At 30.6% G+C, this 19,978-nt stretch overlaps 1 protein-coding gene across 2 annotated transcripts; it reads left to right on the top strand.

Annotated features, from left to right (window-relative positions):
* Positions 1 to 6,200: 6,200 nt before the first annotated feature.
* LOC106771187 (truncated basic helix-loop-helix protein A) lies at positions 6,201 to 17,123 on the top strand. 2 transcript variants are annotated; one of them, XM_022785112.1, is made up of 9 exons: positions 6,201 to 6,476; positions 6,705 to 6,872; positions 7,059 to 7,313; positions 9,454 to 9,550; positions 10,134 to 10,148; positions 10,299 to 10,355; positions 10,451 to 10,979; positions 15,755 to 16,296; positions 16,396 to 17,123. In XM_022785112.1, the coding sequence occupies exons 2-9, from the start codon at positions 6,769 to 6,771 to the stop codon at positions 16,789 to 16,791; spliced, it is 1,995 nt and encodes a 664-aa protein (XP_022640833.1). In that variant the 5' UTR covers positions 6,201 to 6,476; positions 6,705 to 6,768; the 3' UTR covers positions 16,792 to 17,123. The 2 variants fall into 2 exon arrangements, with proteins under 2 accessions (XP_022640833.1, XP_014512597.1); XM_014657111.2 differs by having other exon boundaries at positions 6,201 to 6,872.
* Positions 17,124 to 19,978: the final 2,855 nt, after the last annotated feature.

Raw genomic sequence — 19,978 nt, 5'->3', positions numbered from 1 at the left:
GTCTGACATCTTTATAATGCCCTTAGACGTCGGACATGACACTAACTGACGTCTTTATAGTGCCCTTAGACATCGGTTAGTTCCATGTCCGACGTCTTTATAGACATCGGATTCTATAAGTCCAACGTCTCATTAACATCACCCATAAAGATGTCGGACCGGTACCTGACGTTAAAAGCCTATAATAACAGACGTCTAAAGCCCTTTCTGCACTAGTGTTATAGCTTTCTTCAAAAAATGACTGTTACTTAGAGATAGTTGACTTTGTTGAGAGTAGCTTCTCGTGCGAAGATATGTTCTTTTCTACACCTTGGGAAGAGTAGCATTGTTCCTCGCTAGAGTCGGGTGTTAAATGGCACATTCTTTGAGGTATGTTAAATGCATTCATTAATTACTACATTTATTGCTAGTTGATGTTTTTGACTGACTTGGACAATGAAGTGTCTTCTACAGGCACAAGTCCTACCTAGCTTTAAGTAGCACAATAACTCTAAAGAAAGACAAATACCTTTGGAATTGAAGGCTTGAAGTGTTCGGAGTGCTCTTAGAATCTTTGCAAGATATATTTGTCTATGTAAGAACATCATAATTATGTATTAGATGTAGCAGCTGAATAGGAAAATATTAAGTTAAAACTATCAAATAGCTTATGTACTGTATGTGGCCTAAGACACTTCGCCCTTATTAACTACAACCTTAAGATGATTGGTTAACCAAACATAAACATACTAGGTACTTGATATCGGATACCATATGGCTAGTGGAACTCACATGTCGAATATCGATACAAAGGGTTGTACTCCCGAAGGAGTAAGTTCAATATGTCACATAACAGACACATATAGTCGAATAGTGAGTACCATCTTCCTCAAACTGAAAAATAGGTGTCATTCGCTGATAAGGACACTCCTCACTAGAGGGAGGTGTCGTCTATCGGTACTTATCTCTATTTACTGAAAACATCAACACGATATGTAACTTAGCCAAATATCACTACAAAAAAACCGCATATTACCAATGGATATTTACTAATGGACAATGGTCAATGGTAATTACTGATGGATTTATTCAAACAAAATCGTCTATATGTCTAAATACTCACATGTTTTGAAGTTTAACCAAATAATATTAAACGAAATAAGAATCTGAAAATACCATAAAAATAGTATAGGGAGAAACATAATAATCAGGCTCAAATCCCAAACAATAGAAAAAGTCTTAGGAAAATACTTAAAAGATTGTAGAAAACACCAAAACACCTAAGTTAAAATATATAGACGCAATACCAAACGACTCACAAGTCAAAAGTTATACTATACCCAAGGGGTATTCAGTTGAACTCTTAAGAAAATAGAAAAAAAATGTCAAGTCAAGACTGTCTATGACAAAAACACCCTAAAAGCTTAAACCAAAAACACAAAAGAAAATGTAACATGCCAAATGCTCTTGCTCTAAAAGGGCAATATCACAAAAAACGTTTACATCAATCTAGACGATACCATGATCTAAAACTATTACTTCTTCCATTGCTGAAGTTCTTACTCAACACTTGGTATCTTTAGAGAAAAGCTTAATTGATAAATGCTACCTCAATGGTAGAAATTGTAAAAAGCACTTTGTTGTTCTAAGCAAGCATTAAATGACATTAAATGCTTCACGTTCAAAAACAAAAAAAAGTGATAAGAGTAAGACATATATGTTGCATGCACAATCTAATTTATTCCTTGTAGATAACCTATTCTACACGCATCTGCATGTTTTATTCAAAATATTAGAAGTAGACATTATAGACAAACGAGATATTCACAGAATGTTCTTCTCTTAAGAAGCGGTGTTTGAAAGAAAGTACAACCTATCAAAGGATACTTGGATTGTCTAGTACTAGGAGTGGTGCGAATACTCAACTGATCTAGGATAACAAAAGGTTATTCGCTGATCAGGGATATTAGGAATGGTGCAAATACTCATCCAGTCTAGGGAAACTAAAGGTTATTCGCTGATTGAGGATACCAGGAGTGGTTGTTGACTCACTGGCAAGTGTACCAGATCGTGCAAGTAATATAATCGGTAAAGCCCGATATCGTTCTTCCCAAGAGACTCGAAAGGCGTTTATCATTCGTGTGAATCAAAATCGTAAGACTTGTAGAGAGAAAGAATTGTTGTGAATGCAAGGACAGAAAATAAACATGTAATGTGTTGATTCAATTGACAAGAGAAAAAGCTATGGATGAATGGAGTTGTTGGGAGTTTACAATTTCATCTTATTCGCTCCCTCTTATCTACTCCTCTTGTTTAATGTGCTTGATTATCTAATTGTTATGCAAACTTTCTTAGCCTACATTCAACCCGATCCCTCGGCGAAAAGAGCCTATTATTAATTACCGGCTTGCTATCCCTAGCCTCCCCTAGCAATTAATAATGCATTAAGAACAGAAGCAAAAACAATTGATCGTCCTACCCCCTATCCCTAGGTTGGTATTGCTCAATCAAGGAATTTCTCACCAGTTCATGACAGTACTGTACGTTCCCGTATCAATAGAGACAAACAACAGTTATCGAATGAGTTAAACGATAAAAGAATTAAGCGCAGATGAGAACCCAACAATTGACAATCAAAGCATATGAAGAATCATATAAATAAACAAGAGTTTCAATAAAAGAGATTTTCAAAAGATTACAGTGTTTCCCCAAACAACAAAAGGGTTTAGTTCACCATTGTCATGGTGAACTTAGATGAAAATAATGAAAGAATGGAAAAGCAAACCCTAGATAAGATGAAAAGGAGCCTAAGCATCCAAGAGATCCTCTCCAGAGAGTGAAAATTAGGTCTGGCCGCCTCTTCTGTCAAAAGAATGAGAATGAAATTGTAACAGGGCTATTTATAACTGAGGAGCGTCACAGAAAACAGGCCCATACCCAGCGGACAACCGCCCGGCGGCACACTTATGTCGCCCGGCGGTTTGCCTCTAATCGTGCCACAGCTCGACGGCAGGGGGTCGCCGCCCGGCGGTTTGCCTCTAATCGCAAATCCGCCCAGCGCCCACGCTAGGTGCCTTCTCCTCGCCTTGGACCGCCTAGCGGTGAATTTTGCCACTGGGCGATTTCTTGACTCTTCTCTTCTTCAATTTTCTTCCTTAATCTTGAGTCTAAGACCTTCATCTTCAATATCAATCTTCACTTTCATCAAAATCACTACAAAGCAATGCAAAACAAGCATAATATCGCTAAAAACAGCTTTTGACTCTCGACTAACTCATTTATTGAGTTTTACTTGATTCTAAGCTCGTTCTAAGTCTTAAAGGGTGTAATTTGGTCTAAATTGACATATGAAAATAACTGTTTTTCAACCGTTATCAGTGGTGCAAATACTCATCCAGTCTAGGGTAACGGAAGGTCATTGGCTGATTGAGGATACTAGGAGTGATGGGAATATTCAGTTGTGCTCATGTTCAAGGTTATACCAGAACCTCTATTTATAGAGAAGACTAGATGTGGCTCAATTAGAGTGAACCAGTATAAAAATACTTGTGAAATTACTATATACTTTTGTCTATATGCTTCTCTTACAAAACCTGCAGTTGCATTTTAATTTTATATACAAGAAACTTTCGTACTAAATGATTCATATTTAACTAAGGAAGTTCTTACAAACACTGTAGAGTATATTCTAAATAGCACGTAAAAAGAAGTTATTGTTCATAACCACTTATAAGGTCGAGCGTTTAACACTTATTTGTTAAACATGTACTCAACGAACATACTATATCAGAAAGGTTGCAAAAATATTTTTCCAAAAACACTATTCACCCCTCCTCTCCCTTCTAGTGTTTTTCAGGTACTTCAAGATTAACCGAAGGACACATGTTTTGTGTTTACCAACGACATATTATTTCGGTAAGATATTTATGTTTTAACTTATCGATGGATCATCATCTATCAGTATGTTCTTCGATGAAATAAGAATAAACTTTCTCCTTTCCCTCTCACTTTCCTCTTCTCTTCTCCGTTCTCACTTATGATATATTAGAGGTATGATTAGATAATTGTGGGTTGGATATTGTTTTTACAGGTTTGATTGTGTCTTTGTGGGTTGGATATTGTTTTGTGCAGGTCTGATTGTGTGAATGTAGGAGTAAACAACTAATAAAAATTGCACTTGAATTTGTCATGACGTTACCAACAGACTTACTGAAGGATATATCTTTTGGTAATTACCAAGGGATACATCATTCGGTAATTACCGACGGATATATCTTTCGGTAATTACCGAAGGCCTAATTTCGTTAGTAATTTTTAACGATAGTGAAATTACTGACGGATTACTAATTGTCGGTAATCTGTTGAAAATCGTGTATTACTGACGAAAATAGGTTGTTTTCAACGGATTATGTTCATTAATAAATCCTGTTTTTTTTTTATGGTGTATGGTTGTAGATCGTTACAAAGAATCTTTTATAAACACCCTATCGTTCGATTAAGGACAAGAGAGGTTCATAGGACAAGTATCGAATATTAGGAGTTCATAAAGTGAAAAAAAAAAAACTATTTAAAAGGTACTTTTGACTCTCTAAATACAATTTATATATTTTTAATTCTTAGTTTATAATTAAGTTTTAAAGTAGCTTATTAAAAAAAGTTACCTTTTACATTATTTCAAATTTACTAATTTTAAATTTAATTATTTAACTTAATAAGTATGCAAAGTGTGGTCGAGTGAGAATATATATTATAGCTAATATTATATAATTAATTTCAAATTAATATTTAAACATTTTCTTATTAAATATTAGGTTCAATCATTTATATAGTCTTTATTTTTTTTTTCTCAAATAGGTCTTTCACTTTTTTTTCTTTCAATTGGATCTCTATTTTTGAAAAATTAGAGCAATTAGGTTTATGTCATTAGTTTTGCACTAACACCGTTAGAGAGGATACCGTGTGTTAGCTCATAATTTTTTAAATATTTATAATTTTATTTTCTTTTATTATTTTTTGAAAAATAAAAAAAGTTGTCACGTGTCAAGCTAACTTTGTGCTACGTGAAAATGACAGTGTGACAAAATTAATTTTTTTTAATTTGTTAGAGGTATATTTAAAAAACATAATTAACATTTATATAATTAAGTAAATATAAATATAAACAAACTTAATTTTGTTAAAATTATTTAATAAAAATATCAATTTTAATAAAAATACTTGTATATATTTATATACAAATTAAATTTTGTTTGGATTGAGAGGAGACAAAATTATTTAATTTTAAAAAAAAGTAGTATTGAATTAAGACAAAATAAAAATATAGGGACTAAATTGAAACAAAATAAAAATATAGGAACCAGACAAATGCAACTGTGACACGTAACACTATCAGTGCCATATTACACTGGCATTGTCATGTGGCATAAGATCAACTTGACACTGACAATTTTTTTTTTCAAAAAAAAATTAAAACAATAAAAATTTAAAATAAAAATATTTAGAAAATTAAAAAAAAAATAGGAGTTAACACATGACACCTCTTTAATAGTGCTAGTAACAAACTAACCCCAATAACTTAATTGTTTTAATTTTTTAATAATTGAAATCCAGTTGAGAAAAAAGAAAGATAAAAGAACTATTTTAAAAAAGTGATCAAAAATAGAAAATATTGTTTACATGAATAATTAAACCTAAATATTAATAGTATAACTCTTTTGAGAAGTCTTAACAAAAGCAACTGAAATTCTTTTAATTAAAATAAATATACATATTTAAAACTATAAGTTAACTATCAGATGATGATCTCGTAATGAATAGCACAAAAAGTGTTAAAATTAATTGGACCTCGTTCACGTTTAAACATCTAAAATATGTATTAAATGACATTTGATTTTAATTGTTATACTCTTGAAGAGGTTTTCAGGATAGAATTTTCCAATTTAATAGCACTTTTTTTAGTCTTGCATTTATAGTATATGACCTTATGGTTCTGACTAGAATTTAGAGGGTGACATAATCCTCGTGTTTTTTTCATGATACGCGGGTGCTTAATTTGCACGCATCTATTTCAATTTTCATTTTTCTTTCATGATAACTAATGTTGTTAGTATTTGTTACACACATGGTTCTTTTCTATCTGTCTTATACTCATCAAGTATATATACCCAAATACATTTTAGAAAATCATTTTGTTTTCCAAAATCCTGAAGAAACACAACTAACAAACCACAAGCCACCCTCAAACCACATACATAGCTAGCTACCACTGTCTGGTAGACCAACCAGTCAAAACCATACACTTTCTTCAGTTTCAAAACCCTATTTCTCTCTCTGTCTCTCTGTCTCTCTCTTTCTGATCATTAACCAACAAACGTTCCTAGATCTTCTCCTTACAGAGATTTGGTAATTCTTGGATCGCCCGCATATCCACCTCAAAGTCATACACCTTTTTAAACATCTCTTTCTCTCCAATACGCAAACCACACATCCATCTGCAGGTCTATACTTAATTTCTTTACCTTCTCTTCTCTTTTCAGAACTCCCTTTACCTTATTTTCTCCCTTCCTTTCACTCCCAATAAATTAAAGCTTTGATTTTCCGCTCAGATCCACGCAAAACAATCTTTTTTTTCATTGCCTATTAACTTCTCATCAAAACCAAGAACCCTTTTTTTTTTTTTTTCCTTTTTCTCACCTTTTTCCCACTTTTGGCTATGTTTTTTCAAGCAAACTAGACATGGTTCCAGAGAAGTAACCAAAAGCCTTCTGTTCCGAAACCCTGTTAGGAACAATGGCTGCACCACTAGGCAATAGGCTCCAAAGCATGTTGCAGGCTGCGGTGCAATCTGTTCACTGGACTTATAGCCTCTTCTGGCAACTTTGCCCACAACAAGTGTACGTGGTTATTAATTCACTTTATCCACACTAATTGTCCCATATCATATATAATGACCAATACTCTTCTAATTAATGTTTCTTACTCTCTCTAACCGACACATGTATGTGTGTAAGTAACTAGTGTCACACTAAATTACAACATGTTAGTTTTAAGGTCATGTGTTATATGTTATGTTGATTTAGGATTCTGGTTTGGGGTGATGGGTACTACAATGGGGCAATCAAGACTAGGAAGACGGTGCAACCAATGGAAGTGAGTGCTGAGGAGGCATCTCTCCAAAGAAGCCAGCAACTTAGAGAACTGTATGAATCACTGTCTGCCGGAGAGACAAATCCGCCAACTCGACGGCCTTGCGCCGCCTTGTCGCCAGAGGACTTAACAGAATCAGAATGGTTCTATTTGATGTGTGTCTCATTCTCCTTTCCTCCTGGTGTTGGGTAAGTCATGTTGCATTATTTGTCATAAAGCTTTCTTTATGTCTTTACATAGAAATCTAATCTAACTTTAACTTTATCAGTTCTTTAAGACTCTTTTTAATAATGTTGAACTATATTTGATGTGGTGAAGTTTATTATCTGATAGGCCGTTTCCTAGATATGTATAGCTTGGGTTCAAAATTTTGAGTTAATTATTACCTTTTGAAGATAAGTGGAACGGTAGCTTTTGTAAAGGGTGAGAAGAAGTATTATAATGTCCCTTAGTAAAAGAGAAAGGGAGAGACTAGCTACTGTGACTTATGAATTTAAATGCAACGATAGCAGCTGCAAAAATTTAATAACTTTCCATTTGTGCTAACTTAGCTTTTCAAACAAGTGCCTTCCTTACTTTGTTTAGAGAAAATTAAAGATGTTAAATCATTTTCTCATAAAGAGGTCATGCTAAAGGTTATCAATGAAGTATCAATGCGATTTCCCTCACTTGGAAGTTCATTTTGGTGAGGCATCAAGACTGGCCCAGAGGCTTCTGTGAGGGTAGTTTAAATGCAATCTGGGTAGCTTCGAATTTATGAAGTGTCAGTAAAAGATATATATACACAGACTGAAAAGAAAATGCTAACATATATATATAAATAACAAGCGTTCTTTGATTCCCTCTATAATATTTACATATATTTGATAAAATTTACAAGATTATCAAGAACTATTGAATAATTGATGAATAATTGATTACACATTTGAGTCGATGAAGAAGTGTTTAGTGAAAATATTGTATTAGAGAGATGTTGTTGAAAAATATATATTAATTTAGTGCAGATTGTATAGTGAAAGGAATTTGATATCTTGTGTAGAAATAGAGAAGAGACGGTAAAACTTGTGCAATTATAAATTATTTGTTGGAAGTGTTTAGCGTATGGTATGATTTGTCTCTAAGTACCAAAAGGTGGTTGAGGGACTTTATTTCTTCTTCCTATTCGAAGGTTTCTCAGATTCTGCTTTCAGGAGTAAATGAAGCACAGTTAGATTACGTAAATTTGTCAAACTGACAGCATTGATATTGAGAGTTGTGTTAGAATGTGTTGGGGAATATATTCGGAGCATTCTGTCAAAAAAGAATTTGCTGAGCTGGTCAATATTTAGTTGCGCATTATATGCTTGAATAAGACTGCTGCTAGAGGGAATTGCCTATTTTGAGAAACCAGACAAATTAAAGCGTTCAAATTTAAAGCGACATAGCTGCAAAAAAATTCCACTGTAGCTACCATCCTCATTTGGAACTTTTTGCAATCACACCTTCATCTTCCTTTTCTTCTCCCTCCTCCTCCGGGATCAAACTTTTTCCATTATGGAAAAATAATTTACTATAGGAATCCGTGTTTCAATACTAGATTTTTCTCCTAAATTGCTAATACCATTTTCCCTTCCATCAAAAGGATTTATAACATCAATTGCTCCCTATATAACAGATGGATGCATCCTCCTGTCAAATCTTGCACCATGCTATTTACTTCTCAATTATATAACAGATATAGGATGTGAATTTAGGCTGGTCTACTTTCACACACACAAATCTAGATCCCTTTGGTTTTGTATATATTCTGTAGGACACGCTATGGTGGGGAGAAGGACAAATAAAAAGTTTAATAGAGCTCAGTGGAGCAGTACTATATTAGGAATCTAATAATATAATGCACTAATTTTAATGTGGGATTCAGATTATTTCATGTTAGAAAGAAACATGACAATCTTGTTGTTGTTGTAAGACAAAAAGATATAAAATTAAATTAAGGAGCTACATATGTATAAATAATTGTAGATCTTTCTATATATAACTGTTCTTGTATCTTTCTCTATTATGTGGGACATTATTATGTTTGCTTTTAACATATCAGGATCTTCATCTGTCTGTATGAAGCAAATCATTGTTTTTGACGATTGTTTAGATTCTCTCCAATTCTGGGAATTTTATTTACATATACATTGAATTCTCTTTAATAAAAGAGTTTTCATTTAAGGGGTAAAAGTTCACAATATTTCTAACATATATAATAATTTAAGTATATGGAATTTGAGAGAAAAATGGTTATTCTTTTAATTTATTTTTTTGCATTTGACACATATTACTGAACTGCGCTATAAGGTTGCCTGGAAAGGCATATGCTAGGAGGCAGCATGTTTGGCTCACTGGTGCAAACGAGGTGGACAGCAAAACATTTTCACGAGCTATTCTAGCCAAGGTGCTTCTTCTATATACCAAACAAATCACATAATATTTCAAGACAAATGCTATTAAAAGTAGAAAGTATCCAAAGAAAAGAGTTTATTAATTATATTAAAAAATATAAAAATTACTACTTTATTATAAAGTATGTTAATCAATTTCTTAAACATTATAACATTACTTTTTCTTAACTAAGGGAAAAACTTACCATTTTTTTTCTGTAGGATCAATGAAATGAAGGGCAGAATATATAAGATAGGAAAGCTAACAATAAGGATGAATAATGCAGAATTTAAACGGGTCAAGTTAGTTTGACACTTTCAATTTTCTTTTACACTCAACTTATAATTTCATAAATTATTATTTTATTATAATTCTATATTTTTACATGTTTTTATTATGTGAATATAATATTTTATTATAAAAACCAATGTGAAGTCAACGTAGAACCAAAAGAGTATCTCAAAAAGAATATTTTTCCTTTTGGATGTAAAGAAAGTTACACTTTTGAATTTATTGAATGACAAGAAGGGTGATTCATAATTTACTAACTTGTGTTTTTCTGTGGTTTCTGGTTGCAAACTTTTCCACAATCATAGAGTGCTCGAATACAGGTAACCATTATCTTTTATAGTTTTTTCTCATTGTTCAAAATCCATAAAAGTCGAATACAAAAAAGAATATAAGAAGAAAATTAAAGTGAATAATAATATATAAATATAATATTAATTAAATATGATGAATTTGTGATTTGTAACATACAGACAGTGGTGTGCATTCCTTTATTGGACGGCGTTGTTGAGTTTGGTACAACGGATAAGGTAACCAACCTTCACTCCCTCCTAACGTAACCACTCATGCTTAACGCAACAACCTTTTCACTTGTATATGTTCATTTTTTCTCTTTTTTGCTTAGGTTCAAGAAGACCTTAACTTCATCCACCACGTGAAGACATTCTTCGCAGAACACCACCACCCTCTGCCGCCCAAGCCCGCCCTGTCCGAGCACTCAACCTCCAACCCCATCTCCTCCTCCGACCACATCCCCGCCGTCATGTACACTGTCGCAGACGCACCCGCAGCCGATCCCGTCCTAAACGACGAGATGGACGAAGATGAAGAGGAGGAGGATGAGGAGGAGGAGGAAGAAGAAGAGGAGGAGGGGGCGGAGTCCGCCTCTGAGGACGAGACCCGAGATCGCATTGCTCGCCGGGTCACGACGCCGGAGATGGAGGACGTGACGAGGGCGGAGCCCAGCGAGCTGATGCAGCTGGAGTTGCCGGAGGATATCCGGGTGGGGTCTCCGAACGACGGGTCGAACAACTTAGACTCGGACTTCCACTTGCTGGCGGTGAGTCAAGGAGGGAACGCGGCGGGGCAGGCTGAGTCGAGCGTGAGGTGGGGCCCGAGTGAAGAGGCATTACAAGTTCAACTACCAGCTTCAGGTAAACTGGTAGTTATTTAGTTATGCAAAAACAATCATCCATGCATACATGTGAATGATAAACTGATAACACCAAACATTCAACACCTAGAATACATGGACCACGTTAGGTAGGTCTTTATTAATTAGTTATTAATTTTGAATATTATTAATTAAATAATTGTCGTATAAGAAGACTAATCTAGCGCTAGGGCATGTGGTCCTTATCCTAATACATTAGTTTGGTGAGGGTCCTCAGCAAAAGTCTAAACCACCAAATTGGTTTTTAATGCAGAGCCATGAAAGGAGTGATCCCACACTCTATATGTACGTAAAGATGTTCATAATAATGATAACCAAGACACCAACATTAATGACACATTTTCCTAACAATAATGAATGTAATAACAAAAAAAAATATATTGAAAATAAGGTAGTATATTTATAATTATAAAAAGTAAACTAATAATGACTAACATGTGATTTGATGATTATTATTTTTATTATTATTACTATGAAGATAATATAAATATATATAGTTGTTTATATATCTATATATAATTTTTTATTTTATTTTTTTAAGAGGTGTATATTATTTCGTTCTTAAAAAGACAGGAAAAGAAAACAGAGGCCGAAGTAGTACTACTACTTGCTAAATAGTAATGGTTTTAACTTAAAATCAGCTAAAAATGAATGAATGATTAGAAAAGAAAATATGAAACAAATAAATTTAAAAGTATTTTATTTGAAGAGATGAAATGAATAAAATCTAAAAAAAAAAATAAAAAAATGAGTAAATTTTATGATTTCTGAAATTATTTTTCATTCTGTGTCACCAATAAAAACTAATTTCATTATTTTCTATTCTTTTAATTTCTTCTCAAACCAACACCAATCATAAAGTGGTTGCGGGCAAAGAGGAACTAAAACACTGTTTAATGATTAGATATGTTATTTTAAAGATAAGCATTGTTTGGATGAAAAATCTCCAAAACTCAATGACCTACCACAGCATTGGACATGTTTGGAAGATAAATCCAAAACATTATACATTTTAATGTCAACAAGAACAAATCAAAATAAGTCAGAATGTGGATAATATTCTTTCTTTCCCTTGTTTTAAACATATATGTAAGTTTTTAGCTTTTGACTGTTTCAAAGTACTCCAAAATCCAAGACTGAAATGAAAAGAAAATGTATTTTTCACAACAAACAAATTATAAGTCCTTGAATTTTAAATTAACTTTTATTAGACTTAGTTATGTACACATCTTCAAGATAGTCAACATAAATGGACAACACATATTATCTACTTTAATATATATCAATGGTACTGTAAATTAGTAGAATTAAAATTATTAAACAACATATGTGCTAGGACATGTCCACATTTTCTCACACTATATTCTTTTTATTTAGATGAAATTAAATATTTATATTAATTTTAACTATATGTATTTAAAATAAAATAGTTTTTTTTTTAATTTAAAGTGAGTTTCATCCTCTACAATTACACTTCCATTTGGTTAAACTTAATTTTGTTTTCTCCTTCTCACATATATACAATATAACATTATAAATAAAGTAACATAAAATATAATTTATATAAAAGAAAATATACATGGACACTAAAAGCGAGTATTGATGTCTAATATACACTTAGAGAGAGAATAAAAATGATAAATTTCGTAGGTTATATTATGTCATAAGAAGAGAGATAGGAAGAAACAACAAGAAAAATTAAGTATGTAATACAGAAAAAGTTAATTGTTGTTATGATTTTTATTATTTACATATTAATGTCTATATTATAATTTTAATAAATTTTCAATACATAGAAAACTGAAGTCTGAGAAAATAGTTTGAATATAAAACTTGAAGAGTGTTATTTAAAACTGAGGGTGAGAAAAATAGTATTACATAGACTAAAGATTATTGGAATTAAGATGTAAATATGAAAAAGGAATTCCATGTGTATTGTTATAAACTATTAATATATTTTAGTTTTAATATATTTTTCAGTACATAAAGAAAAAATGGAGTGTGGAAAGAAATGATATATCAATTAGATCATTAATTTTAGCCGTTGTTTGAAAGAGAAGGTGAAGTAGAAGAAAATAATTAAAGTGGTGTTACATGAATAAGAAGTATACTGAAAAGTAAAAATAATTTTCATATATTACCACAAATTATGAATTACATATAAAATTTTATATCAATTAGTCATAAATAGTGGTATTTCAATATTTTAATTACAAACATATTATCATTAATATTTTTATGGTTTTTTATTTCATTATATCATTTATCCTACATTTTTCTCTACCATTTTATCCATGGTTTGTGTAGATGGCATTTTTTAATTAATATAAACTCGAATTTTATTTATTCTTCACCTTTTACATTTATTCTAAGCACTATAAAATCATATCTCCATCCTTCTTATCTTTCAAAATATCTATCATCTTTATTCTTATTATTAATTTGTTATCTCTCCTATTATTTATTATTTTTTTATTTAAATATGATATTTTTAGTTCATATGAAAGCATTTTCTTATTAAATATCTAATGCTTTCTAATTGTCCTGATTTATACTTTCCTATAAATCAAGATTATTTTAATGTAATATTTTCAATTAATATGAATATTATTTTTTAGATTCTTAATTTTATTAAATAAAAACATATTCTCTATTAAGATAAATAAAATAATTACTTTTTCTATTTTTTAAATAATTTAATTTCAACATTATATTTTCATCACAAATAATTACAATTTACTTAGACGTTTCTAATTTTTTTATTGATAATTTACAATTTTGAAAGGTTATAAAATAATTTACTTTCTAGTTTCATAATACGAAATTTATCTCTAAAAATAAAAGTAATAAATATGCTTTATATTTATAGAATTATCAATTATAATATATTAAATTATATTTATGTATAAAAATTATCATTGTTTTTTCATTACATAATTTAAAACTAATATAAAATCATTTTATTCATAATATATTTATATCCTTTTGACACTAATCTCTTAACATATAAAATGATATTATATATGACGATCATATGTAATAATTTTCTTCAAATATTGAAAAATTAAAAATTTATTATTATTATTATAAAATAACAATTATATTTCATAATATCTTAAAAATAAATAAGTGATTATCTTATTTATAAAAAAAATGTTAAATATATTATTTGATTGAATAAGGTATTAAAAGTAGTATGATTATTTTAATTAATATTTTAATATCTGTTTGCCACATTTATTATATGTTAATAAGTACAAAAAATAAAACAATAACATAAACTTCAAAGACTAAATGTGACGAAAATTTTATAAAAAATAAATAAGAAAAGATAGTATTTAAAGCCGTTAAAAATGCAATCATCTTAATTTTTATTTTCTTTATCTTAATTATATTAATATTTTCCATTTTTAACTTTAAGTTTACTATATTTAGTAATAATATTTAAAACATGTCTTAATTTTTGTAATGATTAAAAATACATAAAAATATATATTAACAAAAAGCATACTTAAACTCTTATTTTATATATGGATTTAAAAAATAAAAAACTAGCCTAAAAATAAATTTGGTTGAAATGGGTTAATTAAAATAATTCTAAAATTATTATATTTTAAATATTTTAACATAAAAAGGTCAAATATATGAGGTAATTTCATAAAACTGTTTATTATTATTTTACTTTTACACATTTAATATCTTGACTTTCATTATTGCATATCTCTTTTATAGTATCTATAAGAAAATAATTAAATACCAGCTAATTTTACAGACAAAAATAATTAGTTACTATATTTACTAAGTCAAATATTATTTTATAGTTAAAATCTTAGTAACTAATATTAGAAATCATGTACAACACAAAATAACTATAACTTTTTATTTATAATAGAGAATAATTTAAATATTAATAATTTTTAATTTATGAAATAGTATCTTAAATAGTTAATATAGTAATTATTTTTTTTGTCAATAAAATTAATTATAATTTAATAATTGTTTTAATGATATTAATACTAACTTGTACTTTACTTTTACATTTTAACCTTCGAAACAAATTATAACTTATTAAGTGGGACATATTCGTATCTTAAATAGGACCTATATGATACTTGAGATTGTAATTTATAAAGCATATTTTTATTTTGAAATAACAACCGATACTGAATCTTGAGACTTATTTTTATTTTCAATATATAGAGAGAATAGAACTTTAAGATTGGGAATGCACACTGCGAAATCGAGTTTCATATTTTTTTTACTCATATATATAATTTTTACTATTTTTTTTACTTTATACCAATTGAATCATGATTTGGAAGACTCTGATCGGTTGAATAATTTATTTTATTTGGAGGAGAGTAATTCAGAGCATTTAAGAGAATTTGAAAGAAATTTTTTTTTTTGCTTGTTTGAATAGATTTGGAGGGATGTAAGAGTGGATTTAGAAATAAATTTTGTAAGAATTAATGTAGAATTTAATTTATTTGACAGATTAAAAGAATTTACTTTCAAATTCGCTCTCACTTACCTCCAAATTTACCCAAATAAATAACAACAAAATTTATCATTAAATTATCTAAAATTCTCTCAAATGTATCTTTCAAATCCATTTTTAGAGTTTGGGGATTCAATTTTAAATACGTGCACAAAAATAATAATAATAGTAAGAAAGTGTTAATAATTTAGTTATATTAATATAATTCTTAATTTTACACATAATTTCCACGTTAAATATGTGCATGCATTTTGCAGCCCCGCATCTATTAGAAGACTTGACCCAAGAGGACAATCACTACTCTGAAACCGTATCCAACATTCTCCAAAACCAGTCCAGCCGGTGGCCCACATCGCCGACCTCCGTTGGCTACATCACATACTCCACGCATTCAGCTTTCACAAAGTGGAGTAGCCGCGCCAGCCACCTCTTCCACCCGGCGGTCGACGGCCCCAGCCAGTGGCTCCTCAAGTACATTCTCTTCACCGTCCCCTACCTCCATGCCAAGAACCCCGCCGAAACCTCTCCCCAAACCGCCGCCGACCCCAAGCTGCGCGGCAAGGGAACGCCGCAGGACGAGCTGAGCGCCAACCACGTGCTCGCGGAGCGCCGCCGCCGCGAGAAGCTGAACGAGCGGTTCGTAATCCTGCGGTCACTGGTCCCCTTCGTCACCAAAATGGACAAGGCATCAATTCTGGGTGACACCATCGAGTATGTGAAGCAGCTGCGGCGGAAGATCCAGGAGCTTGAGGCGCGCAACCGGCACACTGAGGCGGAACACCGTTCGAAGCTCCCTGAGGTGATTTTAGATCGAAGAAACAACGACATTATCCGTATTATAATAAAGTTTATATATTTTGGTGACATGATTTGTTGACGCGTTAAGAAATGTGGATAGGTAACGGTTCAAAGGACGAGCAGCAATTCGAGCAAGGAGCAGCAGAGGAGTGGGGTGACGGTGATGGAGAAGAGGAAGGTGAGGATTGTGGAAGGGGTGGCGGCAAAGGCGACGGCGGTGGAGGCTGAGACGGCAACATCAGTGCAAGTTTCGATCATTGAGAGCGACGCACTGTTGGAGATCGAGTGCGTCCACAGAGAAGGGTTGCTTCTTGATGTGATGCAGATGCTGAGGGAGGTGAGGATAGAGGTTATTGGGGTGCAGTCAACACTTAGCAATGGGGTGTTCATGGCGGAGCTGAGGGCTAAGGTGAAGGAACATGCGAACGGAAAGAAGGTGAGCATTGTGGAAGTGAAGAAGGCACTTAACCAAATCATTCCCCATCCTCTCCACTGAATACCACTCTTCTAATTTTCATGCGTTGTAATATCTAATCACAATGGCTTAATGTGTATCTAAGATTCATTCAAGCCACCTAGTCAATAAACCCATAAGCATTCTCAGAAACCCTCATAACAAAAACAAACTAGGAACCTATGTTCTCATATTAGTTTTAGTCATTATTAATTAAACTAGTTCACATTATTTAGTGTGGTAATTATTTATCATCTAACAATCATGTAGAAAATTTTATTTTATATACATTATATTTTTCTAAGAATTAATATTCCCAATGAAGAACTTCTTTCTTCCTCTACTACACTACAAAACAACCACCCAATCCATATATCCATGCTTTCTTTCACAATATCATATAGGATCATTCAATTCCTTTTACTTAAGTTTTCTGTAAGCTTTTCTGCGATTGATTATTTTCTTTTAATCTCTTGATATATTCTGAATATGAAGATTATATTATATTATATTATACACACTGGTATTTTGATCCATGCAATGAACGAGATTATTTTTAAGATCTGTGAAATTTTATTTTTCATAACAATTACAAGTAAATCTAGAAGTTAAAAATACATTAACTTAACAATGCTCACGTTCAATTCAACAATATTGAACATCGACAATCATGAAAACACTAATAATAGTAATCAATGTTTTGCCCAATATGAAAATTCATTTTTTTTTAAGTATCTATGTACCTGTTATGAACATCCATATACAACTCTGTTCTGTGGAGAAGTCCATTCTCATAGCACATATAGAACACACAATCTTACTACATATAAAATGGGATTCAAAAAATAAAACAATACAATACTTGACAAAGAATCACAACAATGTAATTAAAAAAATTCAAATATTTTTTTTAAATCACATTTTGTAGTTGTAGTGGCTACATTTTCATCTTCATCCAAAATTAGTATTTTCAATCTTTTTTAGTTTTCACTTTAGAAACCGACGCATAGTTCTCCATGTATGAATACGAGATAAGAAGACAAAGACCAACTTTAAAAAGAGTTTGTTTTTTACTTTTGTTTATTGTCTTTGCAAACCATAAATGTAATGAAAATTGTCTTATTTAAAACTTAAAAGGCATGCTTGATGTACTATATGACCATTCGGTCAATTATATGGACAGATGGACCGAGGTGGTCAATCACTCAATAATGAAATGCCCGAAGTTTTTGGAATGATAGATGGATATTAGAACAACTTTAAAGTATTATCTATCAAGATTATATGCAAATTATCTTAATAAGAACGAAACAATAAAGAAGTTATGTAAATGGGTTGACCATGTTAGGTTTAGGAGATGAAGAGGAAAAAAGCATGATTTGAATGGGAATTACTTCAATTATATAAATTTAACAATCTCAATCTCAATCTATAAAGAAAGGATTGCTATGGAATGAAGAGGGAGATAGTTACACTATCAAATTGTCTTATAATAAATTGCTTAGGATGACATTTGTGAATTAGACGAAGCATTATACATTCATCACCAAAGGAATAAAGTAGAGTAATAGACTATTATAGGAAAAATAAGAACAAAAGCAAAAAAAAAAAAAAAAAANAAAAAAGAAAAATAAACATGAAACTTGGAAGATGTGTCTTGTGTATAGCTAGGTCATGAGATTGCTTTAAAGAATAATTTAACTTTCTCGTAATTATTGTTAACGTGTCTTTCTATTTATATATTTTATTGTCGTATTTGTAACATATCAACTCAATTAACTGAACTAATGACAATTTTATATTTGTTGTGATAAAAGATATTATTTAAGTTCATTTTTGTTGATTTTTCGGTGTTGATTATGTTGTTGGACCTTCAAAATATATTAATAATATATTAATAAGTTTTTAATATATTTTAAAACATTAAAATGAATGTATTTTAAAAACACAAGAAATATCACTAGAAACAAGAATATAGATTCATATTTGTTAATATAGACATGGTGATAATATATATCTTAAATGAGAATGAAATTTATTATCTATATTTAGTGTTTCTTTGGATTGAGGTAAAAAAAAAAAAAAAAGTTGTGGGATCCACTTACCTCATAACTATATTTAGTTTTTCATTAAATTTAGCTTTACTTTCAAAACTTTTATCACATAAATTTATTCCTACTATATTTACCAGCCAAAACATGGAAGCATTACCTTATAGTTGTGCGCTTGTGAAAAAGAACTTCATTATTTAGTACTCGTGAAAAATACTTTTATTTTATCTTCTAGCCTTTGTTCCAGTTAATTCAGTCTGTTTTTCCTTCTTCTTTATCACATTGACGTGTGTGTAATTGACATATATATGAGCACACAAAATACTAACATAATAAATTGTGTGGAGTGATAATTGATAGTCGATCATACATTATAATCAATTAAGTTTATAGACATAAAGTGTGCTTGAACAAAATTAATAAATTAATTATGTCTTTTACCACATTTACCTTACCAATTATAATTTTTTTATCAGAAGAAAAATCATAAATTTGAATGTACTTAGAATACATCAATTCATTTACAAGAAAAATATAATGTACACCTAAAAAGAGCCGCTTAATATAAAAGATAAACATGGTATTTCTAATCGTGTCCAAATTTTCAGTGAAGTTGTTCTAAATATTTCTTCTTTATTAAGACACTCCTAAACAACATATTATTTCTATATTTCTATATGCATCTCATTACTTTCATACACATAATCTTCCAGATAAGGCTTATATTATTATTCATGTCATAGATATAAAACTAGTGGAAGTATTACGTCATAATTATATTGAATTGTTTTAAGACATTTCCAGTTTTCTAGTTAAGTTATAACATCTCCCAGTTTAAAAAGGTTGAAAAAAAAAAAAAGAGAAGAATAACATTAATTGTTTCACCAATTATATATAACCTATTATAAATGCATTCATGTATGATTAATAATGTCATAGACAAAAATAAAAAGTTTATGATTTCACTTAGTCTTGGAGGATGTGAATGATTTAGACAGTATAAATAAGGTTAAAAAAATAGTTATAATAATTACATAGATAAAATAAAAAATATGTAAACCAAAACTACATTTATCTTTTGTTTCTCTAGTTATTTTATAAAATTATAAATTATAGATACACAGTATTATTGATAAATCCATAATAACGATGATTTTTTATTAATATATTTTTGCACT

The sequence above is a fragment of the Vigna radiata genome, chromosome 8 (genome assembly GCF_000741045.1).
Source record: "Vigna radiata var. radiata cultivar VC1973A chromosome 8, Vradiata_ver6, whole genome shotgun sequence".
Lineage (NCBI taxonomy): Eukaryota > Viridiplantae > Streptophyta > Magnoliopsida > Fabales > Fabaceae > Vigna > Vigna radiata.
The sequence above is the reverse complement of the archived record's forward strand: the minus strand, read 5'-3'. Positions and strand labels throughout refer to the sequence as shown.

Coding starts and splice junctions, on each gene's coding strand:
- LOC106771187 (XM_022785112.1), top strand. CDS start 6,769: ATGGCTGCACCACTAGGCAATAGGCTCCAAAGCATGTTGCAGGCTGCG. Junction 6,873..7,058: donor CAACTTTGCCCACAACAAGT/GTACGTGGTTAT, acceptor ATGTTGATTTAG/GATTCTGGTTTGGGGTGATG. Junction 7,314..9,453: donor TCCTTTCCTCCTGGTGTTGG/GTAAGTCATGTT, acceptor CTGCGCTATAAG/GTTGCCTGGAAAGGCATATG.